The 14,206-nt window shown below is 40.8% G+C and overlaps 1 protein-coding gene across 1 annotated transcript in view; it reads left to right on the forward strand.

The window, feature by feature from the left end:
• Nucleotides 1-9,413: 9,413 nt before the first annotated feature.
• Nucleotides 9,414-14,206, forward strand: part of LOC137265460 (cerebral peptide 1-like) — a 45,188-nt gene continuing 40,395 nt past the window's right edge. Inside the window, exon 1 of the mRNA XM_067800862.1 lies at nt 9,414-10,349. Within this exon, the coding sequence (XP_067656963.1) occupies nt 9,747-10,349 (603 nt within the window). The 5' untranslated portion in view covers nt 9,414-9,746. The remainder of the gene's footprint in view (nt 10,350-14,206) is intronic.

Below are 14,206 nucleotides of genomic sequence, written 5' to 3' on the forward strand. Positions count from 1 at the left end.
AGAAAGAAATTTCTCTTTGCTGCTCAGGACCAGTCACTCAAGTCGAAACCGTCAATGTGTGATTTTGCTTTATCAAAATGTAAATATGAAATGTAGATAATCAGAATTGAATCAGAATATCAAAGACATTGGCAGTGGTGCTGACACAAAAACAAATACAATAGGTTAACCGACATGATGGCTCAATGCTTTTCAGGTCAACATTTGGCATACGAAATGTCATGCTTGCATCCTGAGTACCAAGTTCTCCCCATTGTACTTGGATATTCTTTAGGTTTGATATCTCCTTGGCTGCTAAATGACATTTAGTGGTGTGACCAGGACTGCTACCAGTTACACAGCCTTTGGGATACTCTGGGCAATGCCCATGGGACACTCTGGGCAATGTAGAAGGCAGCAGCACTGAGAGTCTTCACACTATCCGAAAGGTTTTTGTCGGTTCGGCGAGGCATCGATTTTGGGAAAGAAATGTTTGGTCGTCTTTTAGGAGAGTAAGAACCCTCAGGTAATTCTAAGCCTAGTCACTGGAACTGCGTCAGGATTTCCCGTGCGTTCCTTGCTGCTGTCATGTGTTTTAATCTGTAAATCATAAAAATATATTCTGAATAATCCAGACAACAGAAACCACACCACTGTTCCTCCAACCGTTTGTATTTCTCAATTCTATTGGTGAGCGGGGTTGGACGAACATGGAGGCTATTCATGACAGAAATTCACTGTGAACTTCGGGACACATTTACTTGAAGAAAACAAGGCATTTCACAGCTAACTGGAATGGTCGAAGATTGGGGACGGAATGTTGAGTTTGATGATGACCCTGTACTGTAGGGCGAAACGGAAATGAGAATCAAACAAGCGAAGAGCCCTTTCAAATTGGCACATACTTAGGTGTTTAAGGGAAGACTTTCTGAACGACCGCCGCATAGAGTTTGTGAGCATTTTGTTGAGGAGAACAAGGACTGATTTGTTGGGATGAGGTTGTTTGGCCTGAAAAGAGACAGAGAACGTTTTAATACGTCTATCACCTTGTGAGTGGATGTCTAGCCTTGGCACAAATATAGTATCCTTGATTGCTCGTTCTTTTCTTAATGTGCCCTTACACAGCCTAGGACATGGCGAAGCCAATAAACCAAATCTTGATAAACCGTTTTGATATCACCAATGAAATTATTTGTTTCTTTCAGTTTTCTGTCGATTTTGACGGTATTGTGATTTACAGGAAAAAAACATGGCAAATATGCAGTCATCGCATACGAAATGTCACGCTTTCACCCGAAGTATTAAGTATAACCCCCCGTCATTCTCGGTGTCCTTGGTTAGGTACCTACTGATCTTTTGCCACGGGCAAGGCGTGTACCCGGGTCCTCAGTCGGGTGCATAAGTCTTCTGACTCTCACATTGGCTGTTCTGGGGCGTCATTATATTTTCCGGAAAGCTCTTCGAGAAAAGGGAATCCTGGGAGAAGTCCCATTCGTTACCTGGAATGTGTGTGAAGGGGACAATTACCTGGACAGATTATAAATTAAACAGTAATCTGTAGAGCCTAAATAGTTTTTATATGTTAAATTTATAAATACCAGCGTCAAACACTCTGTCCCTCTAATGAGTACTCAAGGCACACACTTACGTCAAAGGTTTCAGGTATAGTGCTTTCTGCCCTCTCATCAGGAGATATTTACAGTACCCTATGACACTGATAGCAGATTTCTTGTTGATTGCATTTTGGAGCTCCATATTCGGCACATAAGCAGATCGCAAAAGGAGGAATCGGATTGATGATGATAGGCGATTTAGACGTATTTTATAGGAGCTGCACTGTATGTATTTGCTTGAACATTGGTATCAAGTTAATTTCATACGCGCACCTGTCACCTCGTTTACAACTTCCAGTGTTAGATATCAACAACTCAAAGTTAGTGTGTGAGTGAATGATAATGGTTTTGCTTGTAGGAATATTCAGGCACCATCAGGTTGAAGACACCAGAAACCTTCGACAAACAGAGCAAACACTGTAACCGATAGCTATGACTTATCCCTTCGTCCACGGTCCCAAGGCCGTACAAACAGTCAACTCATCAATAGAGAAAATCAAACAGTTCAAACAGTCAACCCATCAATAGAGAAAATCAAACAGTTCAAACAGTCAACCCATCAATAGAGAAAATCAAACAGTTCAACTCTTCCCGGTTATGACCATTATATACACGATTCGTCACAATCCGAAACCTCCGCCAAATTAAGAAAGATGACTTCCATCAACCGACTACGTACTTCATGCGCATTCCCATGACAACACACTTTCCATATGGCAGTTCGACATCATCTGTAGATTGCCGCTGAGCAGAACTGTCTTGTATTGTTGAGATCCCCACTTCCTATTAATTAGTCTATATTTTGAGCATGCTCTCTGACAGGGAATGCCGATTTTCGGGCAAGGTATTAGCCGCGACTGCCTGCATACCGTCGACTTCGGTCTTGGACTTTTAAGAACGAATCAGCATGGGACATCTCGGTAAGCTTGTTTAGCGCTGCCAGGAAATCTCGGTAATCTACAATCCAATCTTTACTGCGACTGGCATCATTAGGTTCAATGAGACCTCGGAGACGAAGGTCGTAACATCTTTATTGTGGTGAATTTTCTGTGTAACGCTAGTCATGGACCTGGTTTTGAATCTTTGTATCTAACGGCTATCTGGAACATTTGGCATACGTTCTGTTAGTGCAATAGCGTTTTAGTTAGGTTCATGTGATGCACATTGGTATTGGTTCAATCCCCAGTTGATTTGGCTATACATTCTCAAACGTTATCGATGTGAAAGTGCGTAACTGATTCGGTCATTATTCAGATGTTATCTGTCTGATAAAATCTAAAACCATTAATGAAAAACGTAGAGGTCTTCAAAAAGGGATGTAGTGACATTATCCATTGGTGTTTGGTTTAAAAAAGAAGAAACTTTCATATTCGTTACATATGTATCAAATTCTTAGATAATACCGGATGGTTTATCTTAACGTTCCTATTCTATCGATACGTCGTGTGATGTCAAATTCTAGATTGATCACCATCTGAAACGAACTCGATTTGATCAGTCGTAACTGATAAACATGGCTTTGTAAGGCCATGTGCTACCGGTAAAGCAGATCACGCTTGCCTTTGTCGCGAACACCTGGTGTCATTGATTTTTAGGTATCCATTTATACTAACCTTACACTGTTTTGCCTCTTAGGCTGTTAGGGCGTGTAAATGGCAGTGACATTTTGTTTCGTTGACGTTTCATATCTAATGACAGGACATGAACCGAATCTAGCCCTCATATGGGTTTTGTTGAGAAGACCAGATTCTTTAGCAGGTGACTTAGTGTACAACATCGTTGACTACATTTATAACGAACAGGATTACTGACTTGTAAAATAACTGACGGATATAATCAACCTCACGTTCTGTGTATTTAAGTCTTACATAACGAGCTGTGGTTACAACCAACTAAAATCTTTCGTCTCTTCCAGTATGATTATTTCTAACATTCCTTTCTGGCGTGGAAGGAAAAGACCGAATTATTTCAACTTTTTGACGTTTAGTCTCTGGTCAGACCCACGAGCATTGCGAGTTTGGGATTCGAGCCTACGGCAAGAGGTCTCTGACATGCATAAAATACGACAGTTGTGCCTGAGGCGAACACAGGCAACAGCAGTCCGTGTTACATGAATATTGATAATGTAAAAGGTCTGAAAGTCTTCAAAATGAATTAGTGAGTGTGTGAGTGAGCTTGGTTTTTACGCCGCACTCAGCAATATTCCAGTGATATGACGGCGGTCTGTAAATAATCCAGTCTGGGTCAGACAACCTGGTGATCGATCTGCGCAATTTGGAACCGATGACATGTGTCAGTCAAGTCAGCTGGCCTGACCACCCGATTCCGTTAGTCGCCTCTTACGACAAACATGGGTTACTGAAGATCAATCTTAAATTGGGTCTTCCTGTTTATCATGAGCGATTGGGGTGATTGTCACATGTATGTACTACGTCAACAAACGCCACATGTATACGTTACACGCGTTGTGCGTTGTCCTCTTATTCTCACAGTATTCTGACTACGTGTTTGCTGAGAAGGTAAGACTGTTACAAATTAAACTGATCATTTATCTGAATCAAAACCTGAACTGCCAGTATTGCTTCACTCACTTCGAAATCATGCAGGACACAAATATCGAATTAAACCGAAATATACCGTGGAAATGCTTTTCTTTAATGTGAATGAACCTACGAAAAGCACTTCCAATATTTCAGGGTCAGTACATTTTGGTTGTTGTTTTTGTCTCGGTAAATTACTTTAGGGAGTATCTGTAATTCTATTAGATCTATTCACAATTTCAAAGCTACGGTTTCATTTTCGGACTGGATTAATACGAGAAACAACCACATGTTGACATTAATTTGTCTATACGACAATAACTATGTGACAAGTACACGAACAGGTAATATACACCATGAGTATGCGACATGAACTATATGTCTGGTGTACATGAGACATGCCAGAACACCAAATGAACTGGCTACAGTGTATGTCCTACTGGATCCAGATCTGACTGAACCCAGCGAAGACTAAACCAATGGGCAATTAGTCACCGCGGAGAGATCAAACCGCCGCCCATCATTTGTAAGACAAACGATTGGACGCACGTTGTCGCTGGAACATCCCACTCAAAGAGGCCTTTCGCCCTCATGAATTTGCAAGGCTGAAGCCTTAGCATCGTCTTATAACCAGGTGATGCCCAACCATGTGCTCTTCCCAAATCAATGGGAATGACGGCATGATTTGAAGACTAGTACAGTTCCCTTCCGGTGGTAGTAACATACATGCGTCGATAAAACTTCCTGGGTTTACTAATAGCATATTAACAAACTTATGTTTCACACGTCGTACCTGTGATTGATAATGGTATAGTGGCCACTGCAATTATGAAGGAGCATGGCAGTGACATCTGTAGCATTATTTTTTCAAGTCATCAACGTAATAAGCAGTAGACTCTTCCGATGTCTGCTTTGCAGTGACAGCTGCATCAAAAGCCGAAATGTCATTTCACATTGTGGGTTTAGCGAATTTAAAGTTGTTTTTGTGTCTTATACACATCTCTTCACTGACACAGAATGATTTTACTTTCACGCGGCGGTGGCCTTCACCTTGACCTACCATCATATTGGTTTCTCTCCATTCCTGTTCCAATTCCATGGTCTTTGATGTAGAGTTTCGCGTCTTTTCATCCGTAGTGACAATTGTAGACAGTCGATTAGAGTTCCATTATAACATGCATTCCTTCTGGCAACATTACCATGCATTTAAACAACATTTGTAGGGTAGACATTAAGTGTCACTGCATGGCCCAAAACGTTTCGAGATGATGGCGTTTCAGCTCTGTTGATATCTTCCGGTATGTATCATTTTCACGATGCTTTCCGTGAACGTAAACAATAATACGTGTGACGACTGACAAAAACACTAAGCTTACGATTGAGCCTAATCCCACGTTACAGAACAACTATGTAACAATTCCCATGTTGTAACTATGACTGGAATCGAACCTGTGTCATCGATAGGGAAAGCAACGCATTTCTCTACTACACTACCCTGCCGCCCCGACTACGTGCTGTCCTAACCAGTAAACATTACAGGTCCCATGTTAACAATTAAAACGATAAATAATAATGATTTTATATAAATAGTCCTTATATAAAAACGACCCTGAACACATACTTTAATGATAAGAGAACCTAGTTCTAAAAAGTGTGTGAGGGATTCTCACGTCATGAGCAAATTAGCATATTTTACAAATCACTGTCATACAACCTGGACCTCGTCCTCACAGCCATCTCAGCTCTATAAATCCGTCCAGATGTATTGTACATTTAGTTACGAACCTGTGCTTAGATTTCCGAAGCTCTCTTAGCGTAAAGTTATTGTTAACTATAATATACGGCACGTACAACTGTCTTAGCGGTAAGAGATCTGAGAAAATCTAGGCTCTTGGCCGAAATTTAGGAACTCTCTTAGCACTAAGGTAGTCGTTAGTTAATGTTAATGCATGGCACTTACGACTATCTTAGTTCTTCGGGCCCAGGTCCCAGAGCGCTGGGCTCTGTTTCACAAAGCGATCACAGCGTTACGGCTATCGTAAATCTACTAGTATGTGAAAATATGAGAATTACGACAAACGTGGCGCTACGATGTCTTTTATGAAACGGGGACGTGGGACCTCCGTGAATATTCAGGGTTGTTCTTCAGCAACACCAACACGGTTGCTGGTCGTGAGAGTCTACTATTGGGATCAGGTGGTAGGGCCGCTGACTTGGTTGACATACATGGCATCGTAACCCCAGTGCGTGAGTTGACGCTGAAGCTGTTTATCAGTGGAATGTCTGGTCCAGAATCTATGCGTACAGACAATCATCCTATGGTTGGAATAAAATTATATATTTTTCAAGTTGTTCATGAACCTAATGCTTAGAACTTAGTTAAGTAGGTCTAGTAGCAGTAGTAACAACAGTTGCAGTAGCAGCAACAGCAGCCATTTCAGTGGCAAAGATATATACGTCAAAAGCGATTCTTGGTTTCTTTGTTTTTGCCTCCGAAAAGGTTCGTCATAGAAATACCGTACCTTCTGGCCTTGGATCAGACGCGAGCCCAAGCAATTAAGAACACTGCAAAATAATTCCAACTCTTGGCTATCCTCAGCTACAGAATCTAGTGAATTTCAGCGGTGAAAACCTACTATTAACACATTTCACCCCACCCAAAAAAAAAAAAAAATTGAAAAAATAAATAAATACAAATATAAATTAAAATAAATAAATAAATAAATAAATAAATAAATAAATAAATAAATAAATAAATAAATAAATAAATAAATAAATAAATAAATAGTAACTAAGTAAAAAAATAGATAAAATACATAAAAATAAATACTTAAAAAAATAAATAACTAAAACATAGATAGAGAAACAAAATAAAAAAGCATAAAAAATGAATTATTAAAATAAAACCCCAAGCCAGCCAACCAGGCATTAATAACAAGGACAACAACAACACCAACATAGTTGATAGCGAGTGAGTTTTAGTGTTGGGCCGCTTTTAGTTATATTTCAGCATTATCACGGCGAGGGACACCATTGCACCCATCTAGGGAATCGAAACCGTGACGAGAGAACTCTTTCACCACTAGGCTACCCCACCGCCCCAGGGGGAGTGATGAATATGTGTCGGGATTAATATTATTGACGTATCAACATTACTTAACTGAGGAAAGGATATGTAATATGTTTGGCCTGGGTCTGAGCTAATACTTACAACATCGATGTAGTGCTTCTTGGGCGGTTCAAAAACCATTATTAATTCGATTGAGTAGAAATGATCAATTCAATTTGCATTCGAGTCTGTAATTGCCTCCACGCGAGACTGTAGAGTATGGCTTGATTCGTATCGCTAACTCACGAATGAGGTGCATTCGTATTGCGAGAGAGACTGTAGCAACACTGTTGATGTTGTATGAGGGTGACAGGGTCGGTATTTGGTCCGTCCATGTCAGCAATGAGATGCTGACGTTCGTTGTTTAGTTGGAAAAGTTTGGTTTCGAATGCCTGTCCGCTGTGATTGTTTTTCTACATTTGTGAGCACCAGACTTACAGGTTCACCAATGTAGCAAACATCTGAAATCTTGCCTCGTCGTGTTTTCCCGAAACCGTTGGGGACGGTGGGGTAGCTGAAACGTTAACGTTTCGCTCGTCACACCGAAGACCCGGGTTCGATTCCCACATGGGGACAATGTGTGAAACCCGATTCCGCTGCTTCTCGCTGAAACATAACGCAGCTATAAAGTCGTAAAGCTAACCCCACTCCAAACACTTCGTTGACACACCACGAAACATCCAAAGAGGACTTTGCGAGCGTCGTCCGTACACAAATTCATTCAAGTCACAGGAGAGTCTGGATCTGACTTTCAGCCACCTTCTAGCATAACGCTAGGTTGGTTTGCTGTAAAGTTGTTAGTTTGCATGACTGGGCGTTGCCGCCAAATTACTTAGATTACAGAAGAATGTGGAATGACAGTGAGTGAGTTTTAGGTAATATTCCAGCAATATCGCGACAGAGGACATCAGAAACGGGTTTCACACATTGTACCCAGGCTACCCCACAGCCTTGTAATGCCACTGTATGTCCTAATACACTAGTGCATACCAACTGATTCACGCCGTCGGGTACTGTCAAATCTGCCAAGCTTTAAACTTACCACCGCCCTATCATTATAAAGGTAAACGTTAAACCATACGACATATCACGGAATCTTCACCAAGATCAACCGCAAACAAACGTATTCTCGCCCAAGAGTCCACACACTGAACGCAGACTAATACGTATCAAATCTAAGACTTCATATGAGTCAGGGCTAAGGAGAACTTGTCATGCAAACAATACATTCAAAACATATACTTATGTTAAAATGTGAACCCTTCCTTATTAACGTGATATGAGTTCACAAAATCGTGAGCGGGGCACGTTTGGGTATTATAGTTTGAGATTATAGTGGTCTTTGTTCTTGATTAAAAACTTAGTTGTCACCCACGAAGACCTAAGCGAGTGAAAATATTACAGCAGTAACAAACATCTGAACAACTGATGTGAAACTGGGATGAGACTTGACTGAGTGCACAAATTGTATCTTGTTATCGGTCATGGCTGGGGGCATCGCTTCATCACAAAGAATCCTCTTGATGAGTTCCCCGCATTTGTTATCTAATTACTTACTATTAAACGTTCTCAAAGATATCTGATAGAACTGTGTTTATTTTATTCATGCATCGGTAAGCCGTAGATGACATCGTTTCGATTTAAGTCAGAGCATCAACATTAATCAATTAGGAAAGCTGCAACTACTTTTAAATAAATTAAAGTTGTCCCCGAAGGATAGGAAATTAGCCTGAACCTCTAACAGTCGCCTTGTTACTCGGGTCGTGTTTGACCACAAACTACAACGCTCGAGAACAAATCGTGTTCAGCGGAGGGATCGCATGTGTGGATAAATCGATGATTGCAACACTTTTAGAGTTATCGAGATTAAGTAACTCTCTCCCATTAGTAGCAAATCAACATTACCTTTAGCATGGTGGTTTCGATATAACAATAGCATAGAGCTGACAAGTTTATTTAATGCGCGAGAGCGTTCACAAAGGGGATTTCCATGATCAGGTCGAATTAATGGTGCTGTTATTTCAAGATTAAAGGCTTTTCCACTGCAACCAATAACACGAACTATTTTCCGAAGGGACAATCTGACTGTGCCGTTTCACGTTCTGTCCTTAATGCAACGAGGAGGTATACCTACACAACACAACGCACAAGCCGCCGATGCCACATTGCGATCAGAACTACCAGTACAGGCTATACCAGCGGATTGATTGCTGCACAGCGGAAGGGCATTGTGCGTGAGGCAGCCCACTCGTTCTTGTCTCCTCCAATAACTGGTGCAAGTAAGGTGGAGGCTCTACAACCGATTGGCATCAATAACGCCTTCCTTTGGTTGATGACGTGGGTTTGGTGTCAGAGGGGATGTAAGCTAGTCTTGTCACAACTTTTTCTCTCTCGTTGTCCCTATATAAGTTTGCAGCAACTGACTTGCCATTGTAACTGCCCGTGTGCCAGGCTGCAAGCACCAGATCCCTCCCTCTCCAGTGGGGCTTTTTCTTTAAAACCACGATGTCTTCTTTCATAAATTCGCTCACACTGGGAGTTGTTGTGGTTTTAAGTGTCCTCAGTTGTAGTTTGGGAGAAGATCAAGTTGCCAGTGTAACGGGTGACAAAGAAAAATCGGACTTTTCTCAAAGGACACTTGACTCTGTACATGTTTTGAAAAAAAGGGCCCCAGGCTGGGGCAAGCGGTCGCTGGATGAGGATGTAGACAGTGACGACGATATGTCTTATGACAGTGAGTCCCCAGAGGACATTTTATCAGGTGCTGATCTTTCCAAACGCGCGCCCGGTTGGGGCAAGCGTACCTTAGATATTCTAGAAGATTACACCAAACGAGCACCCGGCTGGGGTAAGAGGGACTCTCTAGATGTTAAACGTGCACCTGGATGGGGAAAACGCGATATCGATATGGACAAACGTGCACCTGGATGGGGCAAACGCGCACCTGGGTGGGGCAAACGTGCACCTGGCTGGGGAAAACGGGCACCTGGCTGGGGAAAGCGTGCACCTGGTTGGGGCAAAAGAGCACCTGGATGGGGCAAACGCTCTGACACATCATGTGCTGGAATCGACGAGGAGGTTGACTATTACATATACAGAGCTGTCCAGGTAAGAGACCTTTGTGATTATATGGCCTAAATGTTAACCATTTTACAAATCTATCATTTGCAGTGAGATATTTCTGTCACATGAGCGCAATTAAATAAGCATAACCTACACGGACACAACTCGATATTGAAAGTGTTGTGGACATTGTAACTTTCCACGAAGACAGCGAAATCAATATTTCATATCTCATACAAGCAGATGCAACTTGACCCCTCTACAGCACTGTTTTGTTTATTAAATCTTCCCCCACACCCTCCCCTTCTATAATATGTCCTCTATTTGTTCTACATCTGAGGTTTCAAACTGGTTGACTCAGTATTCTTCATGTTACACTTACCATCGCACTAAGCTCATAAAACGGCTGATCACTGAGGTTCGGGCATTACATATTCCTCAGGAGTACAGGATTGATGATGATTTCATTGTCATTCATGCATTATTTTAAAGTGACAAATGATTATGAGATAACCTTTTATCGTCCGTCATCTCCCACGTTCAATTATGAACACGTTTAGTTTGCAGATTGGGCATTTATGGTCAGAATGACAAAGGGTTTATTGCTTAAAAAAGGGAATAATAACACACGAACGATTCTATCATGTAATTGCTTTTTACAAATCACCCGGCTGTATAATAAGGTAACAAATTATGAATTCGGAAGCCACTTCCCATTTTGTTTGCATATTTTTTCCCTAAATTTAAATAACCATGAATATGACATGAAACGAATGTCACAATATGTGACTCTGGCACGTGTTGCAAGAGTAAACATAACACAAACTAAATTTGATCGTGCCTCTTCGAACAAATGCGATCTTAAAATGTTAAGCATACGCTAGTGTAATCTACAAAGAGACGCGTAAAGGAATTAATATCATGTTATAGACAATATCCCCAATAACGAAATGTCAGAGACTGTTGCTCACATCAGCTGTCATACTAACGCGGTTATTGCCGAGAACGCGTGTTTTCGTGATCAGGGATATAGTAAAGCGGAGAAGGAGAACATAATTATTACATGTGTTGGCTTCATGAGGATCTGCTGTGTTGAACAATGTGCAGTTATATGGATTTCTACATACAATTTCTGAATCAACAGGAACTCATATCCTTGTATTTCTAAAACACGTTTTGTGTATGTCAGTACAGAAGATTTCAGGCGTTGTTCTCATTTGGCACTTTGATTTTCATTTTAAAAAAGCTTGTGCTATTGATTTCGTTGCATGAACCCCCATAACTGATCAGACTGAAAGCTTCGTATTTGTCCCCTCCTTTTTGCGTGAATATACACAAGGTTTCACAGAACCTCCAGAGAGAGATGTTATATGCAGAAAGCAGTCACACAACAGTTGAGTCTCTAACATTGGCATATTCCCATCAGATGTTTTTAGACTGCATGTTTCCTTCCTGTGTATACTCTAAGCATTGACTACATAATAACATTTCAGCCATAGTTATTCACACAATCTGCTAAAGCAAACTGATTCAGATGTTGACGTTTTAATGTTTCCTTCAATAATAAATGCAACATATGGGGCGGAGAGCTGAGAGGTGGTGGCGTGCACACGTCATTGTCATCCGTCTTCACGACTGTCATTTAACAAGTTTCAATGGTCATTTAATAAACCTTCAAGAAAGAAGTAGGGTTCGGGGAGACACCCCTGCATCTGGAACCGCCTTTGTATATATACACGGCGCTCCATAGCTTTAAATGTCCTTAATGCTACCAGTTTTGACGTTTTTACATGACCTTTATATATGACATCATCTCAAACTGTGCACGTAAGGGTACATTTTGCCTCACACACGCAGCTGCATTATCAGCCTTCAACTTAACCTTTCCACGAAACAACTACTATAAATACAGTTTAATTCAGTTATAATGGAGAGAGTGGTGATACGTAGGCTACCACGCATGTAACGTCTCTAGGCGACATGGCGTCCTTCAGGAATGAAGACCTGTTTTGATGCATAAATCATTTAAATCTAAATGCATGATGGCAAGTCGATTACGAAGGTTACATATTTTTTTCTCCAAAGTATTGTCTCCAAAATAGACGAGAGAAAGTAAATTAATATATTTACTGGTGTTTATGAATATCGTCCTAATCATAATAATAAACATAACAATCATTATCATCAGCGTTATGAATGCCATGGTGTATATTAAACAGGAACAGTAACTAGGAGTAGGGACAAATTAAACTTTTCCCTCATAAGCGGCGAAGATCAGTAATTTTATCAGTATTTGTCCTCTCAGTTTACAACACTACAGTGAGTGGCTTTTATCGACGCTTTGACCAGAAGTTGCTAGTTGAGGCGCTTTAGACAACAGGCTCATTCAAGTCACCTTAATCATAACAATCACAAAATTCGTAAACAAACTGGACATTTTTTTCAATCTTCCGTAACCGTCGTCACTAGTTTCGTATTATCAAGATAAGATGTTTCAAAACCCACCCTTTCCATTTGGTAATGAGAGCAAACTTTATCGCAAACTCATGCGTCAGTATTTGCTGCAGGAAGGAGATCCAGCTTTAAAACAACAGCTATCAATATGAAAATACATAATCCATGTTTATGATGTAATATTAGATCTACCGACATTAACAAGGTGTTTAGGCGACATGTATTTGATTAGATGGGCAGCATGGTGTCTAGACACGGACTGAGAAACTTATTGAATGAAATTATCATGACTTGCGTACTAAGTATTATTTTCCCAAACCAAAACGTTTCGAACACCTTGCGTAGCCAGCGATGTTGAAAAAGCCAATTTGATTAAGAGAATTTAAATCGACTTGAAGATCCGCAATTGGTTTCTCGTGACGAAGCTGAATAGAATTCGTGTGACATGTATTGCAATGATAATGGACCTTGCATCTAATATTGTTGAGATTATTGAACACTATTACATTATTGATAATGCGTGAAAACAATACTTGCTTGTAAATTTAATACAAAGGCATTGCGTGAAATTATATCGTCTTTTGGTGTATTTAACCTGGAGGCTCAAATAGCGAAAGTGAATATTTTCGCCCACAGCAAGAATACCCATGGGATCCGTTCGTTTTCAGAACATGCCGGTTTACATCAATATTGTTGTTTCGAGTCAGTAGTGTCAAACGTTAGAAAAGCGCGATTTAACATTTGTCTTTGAAACATAGTGTTGACGTCTACTATAACAATATTGATAGAACACTTCCAAAGGACAAGAAAGCACGTACAGGCTCAAAGCGCATGTCATTATTACCAAAATTGGGTATTCAAATTGCATTCGGAGCTCCCTATGGAGTGAAGAACTTAATCGTATCCCTCACGATATTGCCGCTATTTGATGCGGTCTATACATATTCGACGTGGACCAAAGAAAATTCAGTTATTCAATGATTGAAATTTTCAACAATTACACACTATCTGGATATGAAGACATGTGATCACACCATCCTGTTACTCGCCTCTTACATCAGTGAATGAGTTTAGTTTCATGCCGCGCCAGGAATATCACGGCGGGGGACACCAGAAATTGACTTTACACATTGCAAACTATTTGGGAATCGATCCGGTTCTCCGCGTTACAAGCGAACGCTTTATCCACTAGGTTACCCAACCGCCCCAATCTGTTTCGGGGGTAAACGCGACGTATCAAGTAAGGCATAGTTAGGCACTGAACCCACCCTAGAACTATTCCAGGGTTTTCGAGTCTGGACCTGTCAGTCTAGTGGCCAGTCGTCAGACCAACGTCTCATGTTATGAGAGTAACTTCATGATAACTCACTGTCAGCTAAGTTACCAAGCTTGACCATCCTATCAATTAAGTAGTCTCTTTTGGCAATCATGGGTTGCTGAGGAGCTAT

Source organism: Haliotis asinina, chromosome 15, assembly GCF_037392515.1.
Source record: "Haliotis asinina isolate JCU_RB_2024 chromosome 15, JCU_Hal_asi_v2, whole genome shotgun sequence".
Taxonomy (NCBI): domain Eukaryota; kingdom Metazoa; phylum Mollusca; class Gastropoda; order Lepetellida; family Haliotidae; genus Haliotis; species Haliotis asinina.